The sequence below is a fragment of the Oratosquilla oratoria genome, chromosome 27, assembly GCF_046742065.1.
Source record: "Oratosquilla oratoria isolate Oo_2021 chromosome 27, ASM4674206v1, whole genome shotgun sequence".
NCBI lineage: Eukaryota > Metazoa > Arthropoda > Malacostraca > Stomatopoda > Squillidae > Oratosquilla > Oratosquilla oratoria.
The window spans coordinates 2,361,068-2,386,171 of NC_134803.1; the positions used below are offsets into that span (position 1 = coordinate 2,361,068).

At 38.6% G+C, this 25,104-nt stretch overlaps 1 protein-coding gene across 1 annotated transcript in view; it reads right to left on the reverse strand.

Moving 5' to 3' along the window:
* The window catches only part of TBC1D16 (TBC1 domain family member 16), a 164,779-nt gene extending 140,218 nt beyond the window's left edge, over positions 1-24,561 (reverse strand). The window contains exon 1 of the mRNA XM_076210114.1: positions 24,180-24,561. Within this exon, the coding sequence (XP_076066229.1) occupies positions 24,180-24,279 (100 nt within the window). The 5' untranslated portion in view covers positions 24,280-24,561. The remainder of the gene's footprint in view (positions 1-24,179) is intronic.
* Between the last annotated feature and the right edge of the window lie 543 nt (positions 24,562-25,104).

Here is a 25,104-nt window from a genome sequence, read left to right on the forward strand (position 1 = left end):
CAACTTTTATGTGAATTTGGTTTAACATGACTGATCAAATAATACATCTTATCTTATTATGTCTAGTATAATAAATTTTTTTTTACAAAAGCACACAAAAAAAGGGTTATGTGGTGAATATCTTGGTACCCTTTTGCCCTTCCACACCCCCAAATTTGATTTATGTGATTCTATATTTCCACGCTACCTCTTGGTCCCTGTATACATTGCATGAATTAAGAACTACCTGAATATCCACAGAAGGGTAGCTTTGCTTCACCTACACAGCAACCCCTCTGTGTCCCCTAATGCAGAAGATAGAAAAAAAGGGGAAGAGATACATCAAAATATCATCCATACACACTCATTCTCCACTCACCCCTATCTCCTGCCTTCTCCCTTCCCTGCTCAACAGACATTCCCTTCTTACTCAAGGGTCCTTTCACCCCATATATCCATCTCATCCTCAGTTGCCCCTTAACCCCTAGAATATGAGGATGCCTACACAGGCATCATAAGGTGCAAGTGGGTATACAAGGATCACAGCATTGGCATCTTGATTATATTTATTTTGTAGCAGAAGCTGAATGACCCCTGTATCCTGTGAACAGGTTTGACCACATTTTCTGTAGTTATAAACATTCTGGGTGAAAGAGAACAAGTATAACAGCTGTAATTTAATATTTCATAATGCATGTACTTAGATGCATCATAATACATCAGGCAGCCTGATGTGTGGGCGAATATTTGACTTGTATTGAATATGTTAAATTTCGCTCCATCCATCTTTGCTTTCCACACTCTTTTTGCTAATCTTTCTTCTCTCATTCTTTCCATGCGCAAAAACCATTCAAATAATATTCCATCAGCTCTATCTGCCAGCTCCCTTTCTACTCCCTTTCTCCTCCTCACCTCATTTCTTTCTCTATATATCCTTGTAATCCCTATCATACTTCACAGACACATCATTTCATATTTAAATTTCTCCTGTCTGCCCCTCTTAAGTTCCAAGTCTCCACCCCATACAGTGTTGTTAGCACAATCACCCTTCCATATAATCTTCTCTTTGTATCAATTCCCAGATGCCTATTTATCATGACATTTTTCAATCACCCAAGATATTTACCTCCTTCCCTCAATCTACAATTTACATGCACCCCACTCTTCCAGTTCCTCCCACATGCAACCCCAAATACTTAAAACCATCCACTTCCTCTAGTCTCTCTCCTTCAAGACTTACTTCCAACTTCCTGCCAACCTTTCCCCTTGTACATCTCATTACCTTGCATTTACTCACATTTACCTTTAACTTTTTTCCTATCGTACAAGGTCTGTCAGAAAAACCAGACTTTTTTTTCAAAAAACCTGATGGATTTAAATCAAGTGTGCTTACATGAGCTGACCTTGAACTTTCGTGCACATGCATGAATTTTTTCCTGACTGTTGATAGTGTCAGTTGCTGGGAAGCAGTATTTGCATGAGGTAATGTGTAGTGCTCTTAGCAATTTTTGATTGCAAAGAAAATAACTGGGATTTGGTTTCCGGGTCATACCAGTACACCCAGGACTCGTCACCAGTGATTATGGTACTCATGAAGTTGGGGTCACTTTTTGTGGAGTCCAACATGTCCTGTGAGACTTCAACACGAAGTTGCTTTTGCTCCACTGTCAGCAGATTTGGCATGAATTTTGCTGCCACTCTCTTCATGGTCAAACCTTCACCTTCATTATCACCATAATCACTGGAGACAAGTCCTGGGTGTACGGGTACAACCCAGAAACCAAATCCCAGTCTTCATTTTCCTTGCAATGAAAAACCTCCGAGAGCACTACACATTACCTCATGCAAATGCTGCTTGCTAGCAACTGACACTATCGACAGGCAGAAATAAATTTACGCATGTGCACAAAGGTTCAAGGTCGGCTCATGCAAGTGCGCTAGATTCAAATCCATCCGGTTTAAAAAAAAAAAAAAAAAGTTGAATACTTTTCTAAAATACCTCGTATACCTTCCCAAGCTCCATCATCAACTGCCTTCATCCCTCCTATGACCTTGACACAACAAATAGTTCATCTTTCACTTCCCTCCACTATCTCTAACCATCTTCAATCCCCTTCCCATTACCCTTGTATTTTCCTCCCATACCATCTCTTCCATGTACACACTGAACAGCTGTGGTGACAAAGCACAGCCTCAATGCAGCCCCACCTTAACCTCTTCAATATGAGTCAAATACTTAGGTGCACATAAAGTTACCTGATGTATAATGATGCATCACAATATGGATGTTATAAACTGTAAAGTTACAGCTGTCATACCCATTTTCTTTCACCCAGAATGTTTATAAACACAGAAAATGCAATCAAGCCTATTCATAGAATAAAGGGCTCACTCAGCTACAATTACAATAATCTTTTAAAAAATTATCTCAAATAGGCAATGTCCCTACAAAGGGTCATGGCGTAAGACTAGCTTTTTATGGAGCATTGCCAGCAATATTTTAAAAAAAATTCTGGTACATGAGCAAATTTTAGGTAAACATTTAAAAAGAATCTCTATGATGGTGGCAACAGTCATACAAAGTTATACAGCTGTATCTAATTTCTATCTTTTTTTATACAGAATAAAATAGATAAAATATTGGCAAACTCTGGCAACCCCATTGCATAAAAAAGCATTCTGTATATTGAACTAGTGTCAACATTTCTATAGCTATTTCTTTTTTTCCTACAGAATTGTGTTTATGGAGCTTTGGCAACTCCTCCAACCAGCATACCCCACAAAGACAGTGGACAGGGCATCAGTACTCTTAAAAAGGTCAGAGTAAGGTGACATTACTCCTGGCGTTCTCACCGTATGCAACAATTTTGATTCCTAGCCCTGTATTGTTGCTGTGATCATGGAAAAATTAACAAGAAACAAGAGAGTGAAGCAGCAGAATATAAAGGGGGCCTCTGAGTGCCTGAAATAGAAACAAGAAGGAAAAAGAAAGGGGAGAAAAGCAGCACAGCCACACCCAGCACTCCACAAGCATTTACTAGCCATGCCCACCTTACACCACCTCCACCCACACCACACCACTCACCCTCACCTCACACCTCATCAGCAAAGAGGAAATTGGAGATTTGCTATACATCGCAACCATCAAACAAATGGTTGCAAAAATTTAAATCCCCTGTCCTGTAAAGTTTATGTTTTTGTTCTTTCTGTTGTAATGTCTTCGGTTGTTCTTTAAAGATTTTTGTCATTTTTGTTTCATTTGAAAGTAAACATTATGCTCTTTATTTTCTACAGTAAAAAATAAAACTTTAATTTTTTCATTATGAAACCTGAATCTTGCAGTATTTTAATTACTTTTCAGATAAAAAAAATAATAAAAAATTAGAGGTATTAGTTTGAAAAAATGTATTCAATAAGATTTGTTCCCCAGACTCTAAGCTTTCATTTCATACTAAGCTGAATGATGTAAAAGGATTTTCCATTAAGTAATTAGAGCTTCAATAGAGCTCACTTTATCTTCATTATTCACTATGCCTTATATATATATGGGAGGAACACAATACCCTGAGGAATTACACACTAATGTAAGGGGTGTTTATACCTAAGTTCATTAAACACATATTTGGAGAAAAAAAAATCACCTACTCTACAAAGTGATGCAATATTCCCTTAACATTTATATCTGATGTTTTTCTTATTCACATAAAAATTTGTATAAGAAAGTGTTATGAGAAATTATTGCAAGAAATGCCTGTAGATTGAGTGATACTGATTTATTATATGCTAGTGTGCATACACACATGCACATGCATTAGCTACTTAACATCAGATTCTGGGAGTAACGAACCACCTATTGTCTGATCTAACCCATGGTCAGTTTGTCTTGACCTCAGAAATCAACCATCAAGCTACCTGCATCCTAAACCAGGGAGTCAGCCACACAATGTTACCATACAATAGCTGCTACCATAATTTCATAACTTCTTAGATTTAGAGATTTATATGGAATTAAGATAAATACTGAGTGTCCATACTCAGTTCCATAATGTAAATAGAAGTAAATAAATGGAGAGATGTTAGAAAAACAAGTTTTGAAATATTGTTGGCAACTGCCATTATTTGAATTCTAAGTGTAAAATATATTGTTGGCCACCACCACTGTAACATAAAATGTATGTTACTGGGCGAGGTGACACGGAGAGATTGACACTCAGTTTAAGCTATGTGATTTATTGTGGAGAGAGAACTACACATGCGCATGTTGGCCTACCTGAGTCAGAAAGGATACAATGACCTGACCCGACCTCACATGACTTAAATAACCTTGGAGTGTACTGAAAAGTAGCATCCCTCTGGCTGGGACAGAGTTGCCGGGCACGGCCCGGAATTGTGGTTTTGGTAACATACAAAGGTCTCACAAACGTAAGATGGCCGTAGCCCAAACATAAATGTTCTGAAGCTGAAGACTAGTTGTCCTTAAACAATCTCACCAGAGGCTGCTCACCCACATCCCACAACTATACACATATGCCTCGATATGTTCTTGTGGGGGACGCTGTTCACCACACCACCATTTTCTTTGTCACCGCTGATGGAAAGCACCAGTCACAGCAGTGACAAAAAGACCAGAAGACACAATTAATTTATCCCACTGCACACCTAAAATTCTGATTTCTGACAACGGGATTGAATTCAACAATGAGATTCTTTCAAATATTTGTAAATACTAACAAATCACAAAATGTAATAATAATGGTTACCACCCTGGTTCAAATGGCTTAGTTGAAGGCCAGAACCGAAAGAGTCTCAATATTCTTCGACCCCTTGCTTCTAGCCTTAACCCTTCGTGGGATGAACATGTCCCCATGATTCAAACTTGTATTAAAAGTGACGTAAACAGGTCAATATCGGAATCACCTCATTTTGTCTTCTATGGCTTGGGCAAAAGACTCCCATGTGACCTTCTTGTTTCAGAACTAATTCCCATTTTCAATTTCGGTTATTATGTTAAGGTCAAAGTAGCAAATTTTGTAGTCTTTTCAAAAGAATCCATAGTACTCTTAATCTGGCTAAGGACGTTATGGCCCGTCTGCGTAACAAATCAGCCAGAGATTGTACTTTTAATCTCGGAGACATTGTTTACACCCTCAACCACATCCCCACCTCAACGCTCTCCCCTAAATTCACTGGACTTTTTCGTATCATTGGACAGGAGTCAAATCATAAAGTCAAAGCACTCAGGTTGTATGATCTTACAGACACTGTATTACACAAAGATCAAATCAAAAGTTCCCCATGGCCTTGACATAGAGAATGCTCCATTATCAGTTAGTACTACCCCTACTATAGAGGACCCTCACCAACCCTTTCAACTTTTCCCCCCTAACAACCTTCACAGTTGAGCCACCCCTTCAAAACATTGCATCTTGCCTAGGTGAATGGAAATAATATTTACTTCCACATGTTCTTAAGATTAAGTCAATTTTATCTTAAACAGTAGTACTCCCCAGTGGTGAGGAGAAAGAATAATGCCTCCAAGTCTTCCCACTCGAGTCGTAAGAGGCGACAAAAATGGGATGGGGATAGGCCTAGACATCCTTCTCCCTGTGGCCCCATGGGGATATTCCTAAAAAAAGGCAAAGGCATAAGAGGGTCAAGGAATTTTCCAACCAGTACCCTAAGGTTTGAGTCTTTTAATGTGCATGGATATGGTATAGATAAGAGTAAAAGGGAAGAGATGGGCAGTATGTTTGTGAAAAGAAAGATGGATGTGTTGGCTTTGAGTGAAACTAAGTTGAAAGGGAGGGGAGGGTGTAAGTTTGGGAGTGTAGTTGAGAGGTTCTCAGGAGTGAAGAGAGGATGAGGGAGAGAAGGGTTGGCTATACTAGTAAGTGAAGAGATAGGTAACATGTACTGGAGTGGAAGGTTTCTTCAAGGTTAATGTGGATGAAGGTGAAACTGGGAAGGGAGATGTGGGTTTTTGTAAGTGCATATGGGCCTGATAGTGAGAAGAGTGTAGAAAAAAGGGAGGCCTTTTTGGTGGATTTAAATGAGTGCATAGAGGGATTGGGGAAATATGTCAATGTAGTGGTATTGGGAGACCTTAATACTAGTGTAGCAAACGAACCAATAGACATAGTGGTTGGGAAGTATGGAGTTCCAAGAAAAAATCGGAGTAGAGTTGATGTTGGAGATGTGTCTAGAGAGTTGATGAGAACAAATACAGTGTTTAGGAAGAAAGTCAAGCATAAGTACACATGGGAGACATGGGAGAGGGTGGTGGATGGAAGGGTGGTAGATAAGAGTATTAATGGACTATATAGTGGTAACCAAGAGTATAGTAGGAAGAATTAAGGATGGACATGTTCTACGGGGAGAGAGTGGGGGAATATCAGATCATTTTTTGGAAGGTAAGTTGAGAGTGGAGGATAGATGGAGAAAGAGGAAAGGAAAAGGACAAAAGGTAGGGAGGTACTTAGAGTGAATTGCTTAAATGAGAAAGAAAAGGAGAAGGAGTACAAGATGAAGCTGAGAGAAGAGTGGGAGGGAGTGAAGGATAGAGTAGAACTAGGAGTGGGGGAGGAATGGGGATGGTTCAAGGAGGGAGTCATAAGGTGTGCAAAGATGGTGTGTGGAACAAGGAGGATGGTAGGAAATAAAAGGAAGGGTAGTGAGTGGTGGGATGAAGAAGCAAAGAAGGTTGTAGAAGAGAAGAAATGAGCTTTCACAGATTGGTTACAAAATAGGACAAGGGAATCTTATGAGAGGTACAAAGAAAAGATAAGTAAAGCATAAGATAAAGGAGGCAAACAGGAAAGCAGATGTGAAATGGGGTAAGTAAGAAAGAAAATTTTGAAAGTAATAAAAAATGTTTTGGAAAGAAATTAAGAGAGGAAGAGGTGAATCAAGTAGAGTATAAAAGGTAAAACGTGCAGATGGAGAGATGATAATGGAAGAGAAGGCAGTAAGAGGAAGATGGGCAGTGTTTTAGGGAGTTGCTAAATGTGAAGGAGGATAGGGAGGGAAAGGTAGTTGCACTGGGAAGTGCTAAGAAAATGACTTTGATGAGTGAAGAAAATAGAGGAGAAATACAGGAAGATGAAGTGAAGGCAGTTGTTAAGATGATAAGTGGAGGTAAGGCATCTGGGTTGGATAGATGTCATGCAGAATGTCTAAAAAAAGGAGGTACAGTGATGGTAGACTGGCTGGTGAGGTTATTTAATGTTTGCTGAAGAGAGGGTAGAGTGCTGGAGGACTGGAGGAATGCTTGTTTAGTTCCAAATTTACAAGGGAAAAGGGGACAAGTGCGAGTGTAGTAGTTTCAGAGGGATCAGCTTGTTAAGTGTAGTTGGGAAGGCTTATGGGAGGGTCTTCATTGAAAGGATTAGGAGAGGAACAGAGGGAGTAATTGGTGAGGAACATTGTGGGTTTAGGACAGGTAGAGGTTGCACAGATCAGATTTTTGTGGTGAGATAGATTTGTGAAAAAGCTATAGGAAAAGGTAAGGATGTTTTTGGGCTTTTATGGATTTGGAACAGGCTTATGACAGGGTAGACAGGAAGGCACTGTGGGAGGTATTGCAGATATATGGGATAGGAGGAAAGCTGTTAGGAGCAATTAAGAGTTTTTATGAGAGTAGTAGAGCATGTGTTAGGATTAGAAATGGAGAGAGTGAGTGGTTTGAGGTAATGGTGGGACTTTGTCAGGGATGTGTTATGATTGATTGATTGATTTATGAGTTTTTGGCCGACGGCCAGGCACTGGGACCAAAATGATCATTCAGCGCCGGGATGTGTTATGTTGCCCTGGCTGTTCAATTTATACATGGATAAGGTGGTAAGAGAGGTAAATACAAGGGTAGTTGGTCAAGGATCAGAGATGGTTAAAGAAAATGGAGAAAAATGGAAGATAAGCCAGTTGCTCTTTGCAGATGACACTGTGCTTGTAGTAGGATCATTAGTGAGAGTTTGGGAAGGTGTGCAAAACAAGGAAGTTGAAGAAAAATGTGGGGGAAAGTAAGGTAATGAGATGTACAAAGGGAGAAAGTGACAGCAGACTGGAGGCCTTATCAGTGTGACTAATATTATTTTAATCATTTCTTCATCCAAATAGGTAAATACCCTTTTATTGATAATTTTTTTTATTTGTTTATCAGAGGACAAGTCATTTGAGATAATTACTCCCAGATCTTTTTCAGATCCTACTTTCTTTACCTCCTTGGTTCCAATTTTATATTCTCCTGATATTCTATTTTTAATTCTTCCAAACTCCATTATGCTACACTTCTTAATGTTGAAGTCCACTTCCCATTTCTAATCCTGCTTCCAAACCTTATTCATGTCATCCTGTAGTGATTCACAATCTGTTTCAGTTTTTACTTTCCTCAACAATTTAACATCATCTGCAAAGAGGCTCATGTAACATTCCACATCATCATCCATGTCATTCACATAAATAGCAAACATTACTGAAGTCAATACAGATCCTTGCAGAACTAATCACCTCCTTCTAACCTGAATATTTTTCTCAGAATAATACTCTCATCTTTCTACCATTCAGGAAGTCCTCCATCCAGTTTAGCAGGTTGCCTTGTATACCCCCTATGTTTTCCAATTTTTTAAATAATTTTCTACCTTGTCAAGAGCTCTTTGTAAGTTCAAGAAAGCACAATCAGCCCATCCATCCCTTTCTTGTATTATATCTATTAGTCTTGAGTAAAAACAGATTAAATTTGTGGTATATGATCTTCCCCGTCTGAACCAAAATTGTCTTGGGTTTACTATATTATTTTCTTTCAGGTGTTTTACCCATCTATTCTTGATCATTTCCTCACAAATTTTGGCTATAGTGTTTGTTAGTGAGCCCGGTCTATAATTAGTTGGTTCTTCCTTGTTTCCTCCTTTATATACTGGTACAATGTTGGCATTTTTCCAGTCTTTTGGTATTTTTCATTCTTTGAGTGAGCAACTTATTATATCCATTAGTTCTTCTTTGCATTCTTTTAGAATCCAATTTGCAATTCCGTCTGGGCCATGCAATTTCCTAACATCAAGGTTTGTTAAGTGCTCCATTATTTCTTTTTGTGTTATTATTATTTCGCTCATGGGGGGAGATCGCACTTTACAAAGGATTACAAACGCGGACCATGCCGACAGGAGATCTTTTGATCCATATCTAGGTCGGATGAAAAAAAAAAAAAAAAAAAAAATCATAATAATAAATTGAAACTATAATAATGTAAAAATAACAAATAAAATACATAAAGAAATGCATAGGTATAGTTGAATAACAAACAAAAAGGTAAATAGTAAATGATTATAAATTGACATATAACTAATAATAAATGAAAATCAGACAGACAAATTATAACAAAACAAAAACAAATAATATAACATAAATTATAATCATTACAGCATCTTACTTAGGTATTTATCTAAATGATTCTTAAAGCTTCGAACTGAACTACATTGCACTACCTGTGCAGGAAGTTTATTCCATTCATTAACTACACGGTTGGCAAAGTTGTTTCTACCTACTTCCAAATTGAATCTATTTCCGGACAGTTTGAGACCATTGTTTCTTGTCTGATTCTCATTCAATGTGAAAATTTGGTCACTTTTGATGTTGTCAATTCCCTTTAAAATCTTAAAGACCTGTATCAAGTCACCTCTGAGTCTACGCTTTTTTAGGGAAAACAGATTCATGTGCTTAAGTCGATTTTCGTATGATTTATTTTTTATATTTGGAATCAGTTTTGTGGCTCGCCGTTGTACTTTTTCCAGTCTGTCAATGTCTTTAATGAGATTCGGTGACCATACGGAAACAGCATATTCCAAATGTGGACGAACTAACGATTTATATAGCTTGTTAATGAGTGATGGACTTTTGAAATCAAAAGATCGCGCAATCAATCCCAGAATCTTATTTGCTTTCTCAGAGGCTGAAATACACTGCTTGGATGATTTGAGGTCGTTACTGATAATTACGCCGAGATCTTTTTCACTATCCACTTTTGTTAACGAATTTCCAAATAACTTGTAATCGTACTTACTGTTATTTTTACCTATGTGCATTACCTTGCATTTACTTGTGTTAAATTTCATTAGCCACTTTTCAGACCATTGCTGTAATTGATCTAAATCTTCTTGAATATCTAATTGGTTTGAGTGATCATTTGCCACTCCGCACAGTTTTGTATCATCAGCAAATTTGGAAACAGTAGATTTTAGTCCATTGTCTATATCATTTATATATACTATGAATAGAAGTGGCCCAAGAACGGAACCCTGAGGAATTCCACTTGCAACATTTTTCCATCCAGAAGTTTTTCCATTTAAAACAACTCTCTGTTTTCGACCTTTCAACCAATTACTAGTCCAACCTAATAGGCTACCACTTATTCCATGCAAAGCTAATTTAGTAAGTAGTCTTTCGTGTGGGACGGTATCAAAAGCTTTTGCAAAGTCTAGATATATTAAATCTATATTGTTTCTTTTGTCATAATTCGAGATAACTGTGTTGTAGAATTCGAGTAAGTTAGTCACGCAAGAACGTTTCCGTCTGAAACCATGCTGGCTATCATTTATCAAACGGTTACTTTCTAAATGATATTCGATATCATCTCTGATGATAGTTTCCATTATTTTTCCTACGATCGAAGTCAAACTTATAGGCCTATAGTTATTTGGTTTCTTTTTGTCACCTTTTTTGAATATGGAAGTAACGTTAGCTAGCTTCCATTCTCTTGGGACATCTCCGGATATGATGGATTTCTTGAAAATAATTTCTAATGGAACAACAATCTCATTTTTCATTTCCTTTAAGATTCTTGGATGCCAACCGTCAGGCCCTGGTGTTTTATTAACTTTGAGTTTGTCTATACACCTTTTAATTTTTTCTTTTGTTATATTTACCGTAGTGAGTAAGTTTACCCCAGACTTTTCACAGGTTTCAGTTTGGAATTCACTTTGAGGTGTTTCGTTTACGAATACCGAGCTAAAATAATTGTTTAAGATATTACACATTCCTTCATTTGAATATTCAAGTTGACCGTCAGCAGATAATAGTGGACCAATGTGATTCCTAACAACCTTTTTATCTCTAATGTAACTATAGAATTCTTTGGGATTCTCTTTGGATTTATCAGCGATGTTCATTTCGTATTGTCGTTTTCTTTTTCTTATTGTCTTTTTTAAATCTCTCTGTATTGATACATAACTTTCATAGTCATTAGATGCACCCGAGCACTTATATTTCTTATAAGCCTGTCTCTTTTTAGCAATACTTTTTTCAGTTTCTTTGTCGAGCCACTTTGGGCGAGCCCTGATTTGGGGGACGTCTGTCCTTAAAAGGAATGTAAGTTTGAATCATCTTAGTGAGCGTATTTTGAAATATTTCCCACATCTGATCTACAGGCCTTTCGTTTAATTTTGCCTCCCAATCTGTAAGCTGAAGCTCCTGACGTAGTTCTATGAACTGAGCTTTACTGAAATCGGGTATTTTAGAAGCACAAGTATCTATTCTAAAATTGTTTAGGAGTTTGAATCTGACTAAATTGTGATCGCTATTTGCAACAGATTCACCGACTTCTACATCAGTTACCATGCTTTCGCGGCTAGTGATCAATAAATCGAGCAAGTTTCCATATCTTGTGGGCTCTTTTACATGCTGAATTAAGTAATTGTCACCAAGAAAATCAATCAAGCGACTACCTATATGGCCATGTTCAAGGGTCATCCAATCAATGTCAGTAAAATTGAAATCACCCATTATCAATAAATCCCGGTTGCAGAAACTAGACAGTTCTTGAAATAACAGTTTGTCGTCTGCTAATGATAATGTCTTTGGCCTATATATTACACCTATATTCATTTTTTGTCCATTTGTTAGGGTTAACTCAACCCACAAACTGTCATATGCATCCTGTTTCACTTTCTCTAAAACACAAGCATGAACATTGTTTTTAACGTACAATAGAACACCCCCACCTTTCTTGTGGTTTCTATCCTGATGAAAGTGTTTAAATCCCGCAATATTAAATTCAGCTTCGAACTCTGTACCATTTAACCATGTCTCAGTTATTCCTATCATATCGAGATTTTCGCTTTTGACATACGCCTGTATTTCTTGAAATTTGTTCCTAATACTACGAGCATTAAAGTACATAGTTTTAAGAAACTCGTGATTATTTCTTTTTGCCACATTTTGAGTTTCAATATCATGTCTTATATTATCATTTTGTTTTTTATTTATGCCTTGCTCTATATTATTATTATTTGGTCCTTCATTGACATTCAATGCCTCATTAACATTTCTCCTATCAAAATTAAAATTTCCCCCATCACGGACATCTGGTCGATTACGGTCATCCGATCTATTTTGTACATTTTGTCCCCCTACGTCACCGTGATTCACGCCGGCCTCCCATCGTTCAGTGACATTATGTCCGGCATCCCTTTCTAAAATTATATTTTGTCCTCCAGTGACATTATATCCTACCGTGATATTTTTTCCTCCACTATAATTACATCCCATCGTGATCTTTTGTCTTCCACTGTCATTACATCCTATCTTGATATTTTGGCCTTCATTGACATTCTGTCCGGTATCTCTTCCTAAAATTATATTTTGTCCTTCACTGACATTATATCCTACCGTGATATTTTCTCCTCCATTATCATTACATCCTATCGTGATATTTTGTTCTCCACTATCATTATTTCCCATCGTGATCTTTTGTCCTCCACTGTCATTACATCCCATTGTGACATTTTGTCCTATGACATTACATCCTAATGTGTCATATCGTCCTCTAGCGACATTACATCCTATCATGATATTTTGGCCTTCATTGACATTCTGTCCGGTATCCCTTCCTAAAATTACATTTTGGCCTTCAATGACATTATATCCTACCGTGATATTTTCTCCTCCATTATCATTACATCCTATCGTGATATTTTGTTCTCCACTATCATTACTTCCCATCGTGATCTTTTGTCCTCCACTGTCATTACATCCCATTGTGACATTTTGGCCTATGACATTATATCCTAATGTGACATTTCGTCCTCTAGCGACATTAAATCCTAAAATTATATTTTGTCCTATACTGGTACATTGTTCTACATTAATGCTATACTCTACACTGTTTTCCCAAGTACATTCTATTTCCCCTTCCCTTTGGCCTTCTACCCTAAAAAAGGAGCTAGTTCATTACAAACTCCCACAATGAGGTTTGTAAGAACATCTTTGCCTCTGCGGGTAAGGTGGATCCCATCAGAAGCGTAAAGGTCATGGCGCCTAGAAAAGAGATACCAAGGATCAAGAAAGTGGTATCCCAATTGTGTGCACAACTGCGATATCCTATCATTGATTCCTATGGCTCTACTGTTCCAACATGAGCCTGCGTAGATCCTCGGGAGGATCCCACAGACTACGTGACGGCTCCCACGTTCCTTCATCTCCTGAAGGAGGACCTTGTAATTCCGAACAAGCTCCTCTGATCTCACCCTACCTACATCGTTACTTCCCGTATGAACAATCGTAACCGTGTTCTTCCGTCCTTGCTCCCTGATGGACCGGGTACAATCAACGATCCCACGGCCCGGTTGACATACAAGCTTGCAACGTCGCTTAGTCTTTCGCTGCAGGATGTCGTCATAACCTCGAACCATGGAGTCCCCCACCACCAAGAACTCCTGGTTTTCAGCCACTTCATCCTCCAGTAGAGCAAAACGATTGACTAGAGCCAGCGGTTGCTCCACAGGGCACACGTCTACCAAACGCGGGCTCGACAAACGGGACCCCACGGAGCGCCACTCGCTCATGGCAGTGACAGTAGGTGAAGAAGTGGAACGCTCTTTGGGTTGTGGGGAGGGTTCACTCTTCTCACGGAGCGCACTCCTGAGAAGCCGAATTTCCTCCTCACACATCCTGAGACAGACCTCTAGGTTCACGCAACCTTCACAAGCCATTTCGCTCCCCCTTTAGCAATAAAAACGGCAAAGAGAAAATACAAATCAACAACAACAAAAATCAAAGCGGTCTCTAATAAACTAAATACGCGAAGCTTACTCTGCTTACCTTATACTATTTCTCCTACCTTTGGAGTACGGTAACAGAAAACTGTTTTGAAATTAAATAGAACCCTGCACTTTATATTATATCTGTAACTGTATAGCGCTATACGTATACAATTACAAAAACACAACACAATCACTTAACACTATTCGGAGATATAAAATTCACAGGTATTCGCTAGCTGGTGTCTGTGCAGAAAAACGAGGTCTCTAGCTGAGGTCACGAGCGGACTGAGCTGAGGTCACGAGCGGACTGAGCTGAGGTCACGAGCGGACTGAGCTGAGGTCACGAGCGGACTGAGCTGAGGTCACGAGCGGACTGAGCTGAGGTCACGAGCAGACTGAACTGAGCTGAGGTCACGAGCAGTCTCACTGAGCTGAGGTCGCTTCCATCATCCCAATACTGTACCTTCTTTCTAGTGAAAACCGACTTGAAGTGATTATTCATGACTTCGGCCATTTCTAGATCTGTGTATTCTGTATTTCCTTGCCATAGTCTCACCATTTCCGGTATATTTTTAAGTTTACCATTCACATACCTATAGAATAGTTTGAGTTGCTCTTTGCATTTTTCTATAATGTCTTTTTCATACTTCCTTTTTCTTCTCTTCACACTTTTACATACTCATTTCTATAGTTTATATATATTTGCTATTTTCCAGGCTTTTTATCTTTTCTCCATCTTTTCCAAGCTTTGTCTCTTCTATCTTTTGCCTCACTGCATCTTCTGTTGAATGAGCATTTTATGTACACTTTCTCTTGTTTCTGTCTTGGTATGTACCTATTCACTCCTTCATTATAGTTATCCATCAAGATCTCCCATTTCTTTTCCACTTTTGTCTCTTCCTTGTAGAATTTTTCCCAATTTGCATTTTGAAAGAATTTCTTTAATTTTCCAAAGTCCATTTTGTTGTACATCAATCTTCCTTTCCTATACTTTTCATTTCTCTCCATATATATTTCTTCCTTTAGTTCAGCCTCTATTAATATGTGGTCACTCTTTCCAAGTGGTGTCTTGTATTCAATTTTATCCACAATATCAGGTTCTGTTGTAAATATTATATCTCAACGGATAGTTGTGCCAGGAATGTTGGGGAGAAGGGATAGCAGGTGGTGCATCAGGATGTTAAACAGGAAGGGACTTAAAACCCCACCCTGTAGAGTACCAAGTTTGAATTCCCTGGAAGTACTGCACATTCCCTGGAATAGTACACACGAAGTCCTGTTTGAGAGACAGCCACAGATCCACCTCATGAGGTTGCCTTTGATGCCAAATTCTATGAGCTGGTTGAGAACAATCTCCCAGTTGGCCACATCAAAAGCACTCTTGAGATCAAGAAATGCTACCACATTGGTAGGGGAGAGGCAGGCATATAGGTTCATTAGACAGTGGTGTGTGCTCTTCTGTGATAAGAAACCATACAGTTGCAGTGATAGCTTATCCTGTATTCAAAACATAAGGCGAGTGAGAAATATATGTTTGAGGATTTTACAGAAACAGGAGGTGAGTGAAATAGGCCTGAACCTGTCTGTGGCGGGTTTGGGGATGGGCACAATGGTACTAGATGTCCAGGCATGAAGTACATATCCCTTGTTAAACCACAGGTTGTAGAACTGCAGCAAGGGATTGCAAGGGACTTTAAGGAGCAAGCGGAGTACTTGATAGGTGATACCATCAACCCTTGGAGCTGTTGTTTTGCTTGTGACAAGAGCATGATGCAGTTCATCCTCAGTGATGGGTACATCATCATCTTCATCTATCCATAATAATGCAACCATTAGACGCAGGGCGCACATATTCTTGTGGGTGGAGAGTGCCTCTTGAATGGGGGTGGGAAGATTGTTTGCCTGTGCTTGTTTAGACCAAGTAATAAGCAAGTCCTGTGCATATTTGGCTGGGCTGCGGAGGAGAGCACTCAATGGTTTCTTCTTGATGATTGTTTATCAGGTGTCACACAGAGTCAACACTGGTCTGATGGTTAATACTGTCAATATATTTCTTCCACAACTTGGTATGGCCACGCTGCTGCAGGACAATGAGGTCATCTCTGGTACTGGAGGAGATTAGCAGGTGTTGGCTGCCTTTGAAAGACGAGGCCATCTCTCTCAGCCTTCTTTTCCACTTGTAGGATGCATACATCCAGTGTCCAGGTGTGGACTTTGTGGCACCTTCTGATGTGTGGCCTTGTGATGTAACGGGTGTTAAAAAAACATGAGTTGAAGCAACGAGGGATGAGTACAGGTTCTCAGGTGACTGGAGATCAAATGTTGGTTGAAGAGTGGAGATATAAGAGACATAGTCAGGGCAGTAATTCGGAGGAATGGAGATACAGAGGTGGGTCTGAAGAGGGGAAGGCCCACTTGGTAGGGAGTACAGGAGTCCAAGTGCAATGTGGTCAGAAAAGAGAAACTGTACAGGAAACCCACTTATCATGTGTGCCTCCTCTGGAGTGTGTTGCAACCCCAGTGGGCCAGTGATTGAAGCAGTGGGGGCAGATGTACTCAAGGATAATCCACTACAGTTTGGGGAGGGGAAGACATCTCCTAGGGCAAGATGCCAAGCACTGAAGTCCCCCATATAGATCACACTGTGAGATGTGGGTGGGGGGAGGGCAGAGAGATTGTGTTTTTCTGGAGCAGAGTAAACATTGCAGTCTTAGCTTCCCATTGCCTATGGATATCTCATAGAGTTAAAATGTTATGTCATCATGAATAGAGCAGCACAGGAGTTGATGGGGGATAAAAGAGTGAATGTAACTTAGAAGGCCATTCCTGACATGACAGACAAATGAGATGTAGCCTGAGAATGGGAAGTGTTTCTGCTCCAGGATCGTGGCAGCCAGCAAAAGCTTCTTGGATATATATAACTTGTGGTTAGTGGTGGCCTACATAGATTTTGTGGGAATTAATTTTCAGATAATTGTTGATGCCACAAGCATTCCAAGTGATGATGTGAAATTTCATCTATCAAAGTCTGCTTTTGGTTTACAAGTGGCTGGCAGAGACAATGACATGGAGGTGGTGCCACTCTGAGGCATGTGTCTTTGTAACTTGATAGGACTTGTTTATTGAACCTTTTGAACCAGCTGGTGAAGGCCTCCAGTTTCTCAGAGAAAGCAGCAAGAATCGTGATGTCTTGGTGGGATTCGACCAGCATGGCTAGGATGCACTCTGAAGGCTTGTTGTGCAGCGAGGCTATCAAAGTGATTTTCAATTGTGTCAAAGTGCATTGTAATTGCTGTGCAATGTGCCATTAGGTTGGCAATAGCCTCACAGAGGGCAACTACTTGCGGTGAGTCAAGCAGGTTTGAGGGTGTCAGCAGTGGGACAGCTTTTGGGTGCAACTGAGGGGGTGGTGGTGGTGGAGTGTATGCAGTCTGGGAAGTGGCCACCTGATCATGATTCGTACATTTGTGCCACGCATTCACCTCGGCTTCATGACAGCAGAGGCATTTCCACATGGATGAATTTGGAGTGGAAGTGGGAAGCTGGTTGGCTATAGAAGCTTCATTAGTGTTGGTGAGCTGAAAGGGAGTGTGATGTGGGCAAGTACGGAAGGGGTGAGTACCTACACACCAGCCACACTTGTCAATGGAAGCAGAACAATACCAAGATATATGTCCCACACCTGAGCATTTGAAGCACCAAGGATGTTGATCTTTTATCCTTTATAACTCAAACAATGGTAGACAAGGCAGGAAGCTGAAGTGATGTTCTGTAGGCAGTGGTTGGGGGTGGTTCTAGATGATAACAAGGCAGTTGAATGGTGTCCCATGTTGGTAGAAGCAGTGCACGCTGTATATGCCCACAAAGTTTTTTTAATTGGGACTGGTCAATGCCAGCAGGGTAGCAGGTGACAAGATACATGGGGAATTTATGCAATATATCAATCAAATCCTGAACATCAAGCTTCAAGGATAAGAAATTACCCTTCATGGCACTCTTAATGATCTCGGTACATCTATGTGAAATATACACATACTGAGAGATGATAGCAGACCTTTTCACCTCAGCTAACTCCAGATTGAGCCTGAATGACTAGGTAACTTCAGCAAGTCACCAAAGTTTCATATACATAGTCAGATTCTCACAGAAGATGTAGTTTAACATAAGCAGTTCTGGGGGTGAAAGCAGGGAAGGTATTAGCAATCAGGGGAGGTGAACTGTGGGGAAGCGGGTGAGGGTGAATGTGAGAGAGGGAGTTATCGGAAGCCGTGGGTTGGGAGTTCTTGTCATGTCTATATAACTTAAAAGTTGGAGAATAGGATTCGCTCGTGTTCAAAGTCCGATCCACAAATTGTTTGGTGGTGGTGTAGGTGGGGGTGGTGGCAGTGGAGGTGGCTGCAATGGGGGCTGTGGTGGCAGTGGTGGGCTGGGTAGCAGGGAGCAGTAGCTGCCATGGTGTGGTACCAACATGTTGCTCGTGCATTGGCAACAAAGGCCAATGTTGCTCAGTGACATTTTCGTCGTCACTGAGAGGGAGGTCGGCATCAACATCAGTGAGGGTGGCCAGTCCAGAATAAGCCATGTTGCCTCAACAATATGGGAGAATGTAGGCAACTGGTGCTAGTGGGGGTGCAGTGACATAGGTATGATGTTAAGACACATCATTCTTCTTGTACTGCACATGCAAACATAGGCACAGTACTGGGCATGGGGGTTTTGGCCAAGGACAGGATTATCTTAGGGCAAATATTGACTAAGTCCTATATCCTTCAAACCTACTTATACCACAAGACTGATGTCTGGTGCTTACTGTTGTGCTCAGCTAAGTCTGGAAGACAGTAGCTTGCTAGATCTTCTATAATTTCTTTGAAATAGTAGGAGGACAATTGCAGGTGTGTTTACATTCAGTCAGCAATAGCCAATCCTATTTACCTAATTGTAGTATACAGGAAAGGACCAACACTCATTGGGTCCTGTCTCCTATTCTCTAATTTTCTAACATACCTACAGTAGACTCAAATTCAAGCACGGTTCCAACTCAATCTATATCATTGATTTCCAATTACCATATATTTCTGTGTATAAGATGACCTTTGTATAAGATGAGGTACAAAATTAGAGCAAATTTTTATGAATTTATCTCATATCAGTAGTATAAGATGACTGCTAAATTACAAAAGCATCAGTGTATCAAACCTACCGTACAAAAAAATTGTTTTGATTACGTTTATCAGCTATTTTTTCCGCTTTTTCTCTTTTCTTTCTCATTACTTAAGTGTATCCTTATACCAGATAAATTACTTACTGTATCCTTATAAATTCAAAATAAATGAAATAACAAAGCAAATCATGCATCATGATTTTCTGAGAACACACGTCAACTAACAAAAATTATTTGTTTACGTTCCTGGTTCAACTACTGTAATATATCTTTTTATTGATAAATAAACGTTTTATGTACTGTAATCCAAAATGGTTATTTTCAGTCTTAAAAATTAATGAAAAGTTAGCGAAAGAAAAAGGTTGATATGAACACAACCAGTGCTCAATGTTTACATTTTTTCGGCTGTGTTAAATGTGTTTACATAGAGTAGTTAAAAGTACCATAATTTCATTAATATAGAATTATTCCTCGAATTTATTAACAATTGCCATTCACAATAAAGATATGCCAATAACATATAAGGTAAATATGGTTTAATTACCTTTATTACCAGTTCTTATCATAATGTGAATCATTTCCTGTGTATTGGTGGTTATCGGCAGGCTAGCCTACCAAGTCATCTCACGTAAAATTCAAGGTCTGATTTTTATAATGGTAGTATAAGACGACCCCCAATTTTAAGGGGTGAATTTTTGGATTTTAGGGTCGTCTTATATGTGCAAATATACGGTACCATATTTAGATTTGAACTCATGTATTGTTTGAGCTTGGGATATATCACCTAAACTATTCCACAAATTTATACACCTATATGGAAAACTATTTCTTCACATCCTTTAACATGTGGTCTTTCTTAATTTACTTCCATGACTCCTTAAAGCCCTCCCATCTTTAATCAGATCTCTTCTATCAATGCAATCTATCCCCTTTAGTGACCTGAACACTGCAATCATGTCATCTCTTTCTCGTGGAGCAGTGGTCTTGGAGGGGAACTGCCTCATGTGATTCAAGTCATCAGCTCCATATCTTCGATCTTTCAAAGTTGGCAGACTCAGTACATTTAGTCCATGGGACTGGAGGTGGATAACAACAACATAGATGAGCTTGTGGAAGAGCATAGACAGGAGCTGACCACTGAAGAGATTATGGAATTGCATTCTACTTCACAGCAAGAAGTTGTGGAAATTTCATCAGAGGAGGAGGTAACAGCCTCAGCAGAGCAACAACTTTCCAGTGCAATAAGGTAGATGTTTAAAACATGGGAAACTGTTTCGTCATACACTGAGAAGTATCACCCTAATAAGGCAGTGGTAAGGTGTGCTATAATTTTATTTAATAATGCTGTCACATTTTTGCCAAATTTTGAAGCATAGACATAAACAAATGTCTCTAGACAGCTTTCTAGTGAAAAAGGATCCTAAAGAAAGTGCCAGTTGTTCCAATATTTCTAAAAGATTTAAAGCTAGTGAGTCAGTCAATACTATCACTGCAGTAAGTCAAGAGGAATCTCCTTTGGTGGAAGATTCTCCTATACTGTATCTATTTCTATTTTATTCTATTAAATATTTTTCCCAAGGTTCTTTTACTATGTACACATTAAAATCTTTTTGTGTTAATAATTTAAAAAACTATTTCAGATATTATTACATATCATTTTTGTGTAGTTTTTCTTAAGCGTGGGATGCATTATTGTATCTTATATTGATTCCTACGAAATAAAATTGTTTTGCTTAATGAGTGTTTTGCATTATGAGTAAGATTCAGGAACAAATTATGCATGTTAAGTGAGGCTCTACTGTATTGACCTTGACTTTACCAAAGCATCTGACAGTGTCCCCCACCAGAGACTACTAAATAAAGTCAAAGCCCATGATATAGGAGCAAAAGTGTTTGAATGGATTAGAGCATGGATTAGTGACAGAAAACTGAGGGTCTAAAATACAATTGTGGGAATGTTACTTGTGGAGTTCCCCAAGACTCGGTTCTGGGTTCCTTATTGTTCATTATGTACACAAATGACTTGGACAATGGGAATAATAGTAATGTTAGTACATTTGTGGATAACACTAAAATAGGATGCCATATTAGGTCATATTAGAAGGCAGGATATTACAGGAATATCTTAATAAGTTGTTTGCATGGTATGTAAAATGGCAAATGAACTTCAATATCTCAAAGTGCAGTGCATTAAATGTAGGTTTACACAACCCAGAAAACAGGTATAACTTAAGCAACACCATTTTAGAGAAAACAGAATGTAAAAAAAGACTTGAATGTTAGTGATTCCTGAGCTTAAATCCAGGAAACAGTGCATTACTGCTAAGAATAAAGCTAACAGGGCATAAGGCTTTATTTCTAGGACAGCTACAAACAAAAGTGCAGATGTAGTCATTAAAATCTATCTGACAATAGTTAAACCCATCCTTGACTATGCCATACAGTTATGGTCTCCATCCTATAGAACGGATATTCACTAGAATAAGTATAGAGGAAAATGACCAATACAATACAAGGGCTTAGAGATTTACATTCTGAAGATAGGCTTACATTCTCTGGAAAGACATAGAGGATATCAGTGTCTGTGTTTTGTGTTACTATTTCACATTCACTCTTGCTTTTACAAGAGTAATACGTAACGTGATGGCTTCCAAGAGGCCTGCAACAACTACTATTGGTGAGATAAAGTCCAAAAGACAGAAGAGTGTAAAGACAGCTGGTGAAACAGCTTCTACATTAATGGCAAAGACGCTGATGAGGCAGAGGGAACCAATAATGGAGTAAATGGAGAAACTCTTACGGCTGTGGATTGATGACCTGTCTCACCACAGTAATTCTCTTTCTACCTCCCCCTGTGACAACAAAAACCCTCTTGATTTATAATGATCTACATAAGCAGGGATATGAAATTAAGGATGGGTCAACTTTCAGTGCTAGTAAGGGTTGGTTTGACTGTTTTAAAGCCCGAACAGCCCTACAAAACATCAAGATGACTGGTGAGGCAGCAAGTTCTGACGAGCCTGCCACTGCAGTATTCATACCAACACTGAAAAAACACATTGAAGAGTGTGGCTATAGTGCTAAACAGGTGATAAACTACAATGAAACAGGCCTGTATTGGAAGAAAATGTCATCCAGAACCTTTATTGCTAAGGAAGAGGAAACAATGCTAGGATTTAAAGCATCCAAAGACATATTAATCCTCGTGCTGGATGGTAATGCAGCTGGGGACCTGAAGCTGAAGCCTTTACTGATCTACCGCTGTGAAAACCCAAGGGCACTTAAGGGCTATGTGAAAGAATATCTCCCAGTGATATATAGATCCAACAAGAAGACCTGGATGACATCTTCTATGAACCAGCATTGTGTTGCAAATGATTTGTCACCTGTACTGACTATGCGGCCAAAGAAAATATTGCCAACCATTTCCTCCTGCTGGTTGACAATGCCCCAAGCCACCCAACAACCATGGAAGATTAGGCAGACAACACAGAAGTGATATTTCTGCCCAAAAACACGACAGCACTCATGCAGCCCATGGACCAAGGTGTGATCACCACTTTTAAAGGTCAGATATCAACAGATATACCATTCGCTAAAAATCATCGTATTGCTCGAAAAAGTACTTTTTAAAAGCATACAAATAAAGTTTTTACCTATTACAGAAGAATTTATTCAGAAAATTCACTTTTAATTGCGCCTCGCATACCACTTTTCCGAAGTCTAGATATTCAGAATAACAATATTGTTTGTTTGGCAACTGTGACGTCACGAACGCGGAATTCCCCGAACCTTTCCCGAAGCGCATGGGCGGAATGTTTCGAATAGCAGACGACGCAATGAAATGAAGACAAAACTGTTTTTTGCCAAATTTGATAAGATGTAGATGGTGGAATTATATAGAATACTGTCAGTATGTTTTTTTTTATGTACATTAAACTGTAAATACAAAAAGTTATGGAAGTCTTGATATCTGACCTTGATATCTCGAAACATTCCGCCCGTGCGCTTCGGGGAATTCCGCTTTCGTGACGTCACAGTTGCCAAACAAACAATATTGTTATTCTGAATATCTAGACTTCGGAAAAGTGGTATGCGAGACGCAATTAAAAGTGAATTTTCTGAATAAATTCTTCTGTGATAGATAAAAACTTTATTTGTATGCTTTTAAAAAGTACTTTTTCGATGATTTTTAGTGAATGGTATATCTGTTGATATCTGACCTTTAAGGTGTATTACTAGTGCCCCACAATGAGTCAGCTGATTAATATGACTGACAGCCCGGACAAACTCAGTCAAATAGAAAATTAAATTATTTTGTAAATTATAATACATAAACATAATATGTTATTCTTGGTGGTAATCAATAATAGAAACTGTTGCTAAACACTTGACAAACAAACATAGCTGCTTTGACTACATGAGACATGTTTGTTTTGGTAGAGGTGGAGGTCAAAGAAATTAAAGTATGCTAAATTTGTATAATCTAACACAACCTAACCTAACCTGCATTTATTAATGTACCCATAATTCTAAAGGTCATCTGGCTGACGTCATCACTGACTTCCAAATTTATCAAAACAAAGATGGCTTCTAAAGGAGTCTGCACAACTTCGTTCATAACTTTTAGTAACTATTTCTATTAATGATTTTCACCAAGAATAGCAATCATATATTACGTTAATGCATTATAATTAACAAAATTATTTTCTATTACTATATCACATGGGTATGCACTTCTATAAAAACATCTAATAGAAATATCCTCCATAACCTTTCTCCCTCCTATTTTATTACTAAGTCTAAGTACAATCTTCCAAATGCTTCCCTGCCAGGAAAGTACGAAAATGTAGTAGTCAATTATCCAATAGATAACTTCTGTTTAGACAATTTTTCATGGTTCTACTCGTGATTTTACAATAATATGGTTAAAAAATGTCTATGCTCATGGCAAATCATGATAATCATTGATTAGTAACACCTTCATATCTTTAAATAATTATAATACTCACAGAATACAATGTCTCCATCTTCGACATTCGGCTTATTAACTTCCATTGGCGATAACCCGAGAAAGCTTGATGCTCTCTGAAGTATTCCATGGAACGCCATGTCTACCCTGTCTTATGACTTATTGCTGGTTTGATAAAAAAAATTCTTGAGCGTGAGGTGGTTAGACCCTTCTCAGATTTCTTTGGTGGCGTAGTTTTTGTTTCAGGCTTCACTCTAACACTCACAACACATTGTATCAGGCAGCATCATTAATTAACTTATTGATGACTAGTATAATGAGTATGGCATGGTGCTTCAAATATAGGCTTTGAAGCCCATATTTAATGGTACTCGGTTACGCTTCATTGGCGTCACGTCTGTTTACTGCTGGGATCTTTCGTTGATGACAGCTCTACGTAAACGTAAACATCGTAGTAATTAGATATTTAATACACAAACATATTATTGTATGTGAATACAACTCAAAATAATACGAGTTAATTATGCTATTTTACAAATTTATTCTAGTAATTTCTAATGCTATAATATTTGTATTTTATCATAGAACAGCTTAGATGTATAGTATATTTCTTTTCAGTACTAACGATTAAGTAACTTTTTATTGACCTCGCAGAACACAAAAGAAAAAATATCATTAGTCTATGATTTCTGTTAAAATAAGCATAAAAATAACATAACAAGCATAATTAAACAATTTATTTCCACATGGACAATGAAAATGTCATCCTATGTTATGGTTGCTGTCAACCTATATCTTTTAGTACACTTGCGTCCGCCCACACTTAGAGCTAAAAAAAATTACACCATGCCACGAATAGAAACTGAAAAGGCAATGCAGACACCCACTATCACGTCACGGAATTATTTATTCCAAACCGTTGATGAAATAATACAAAATATGCCTACAAAAGTTATATTAAAGAT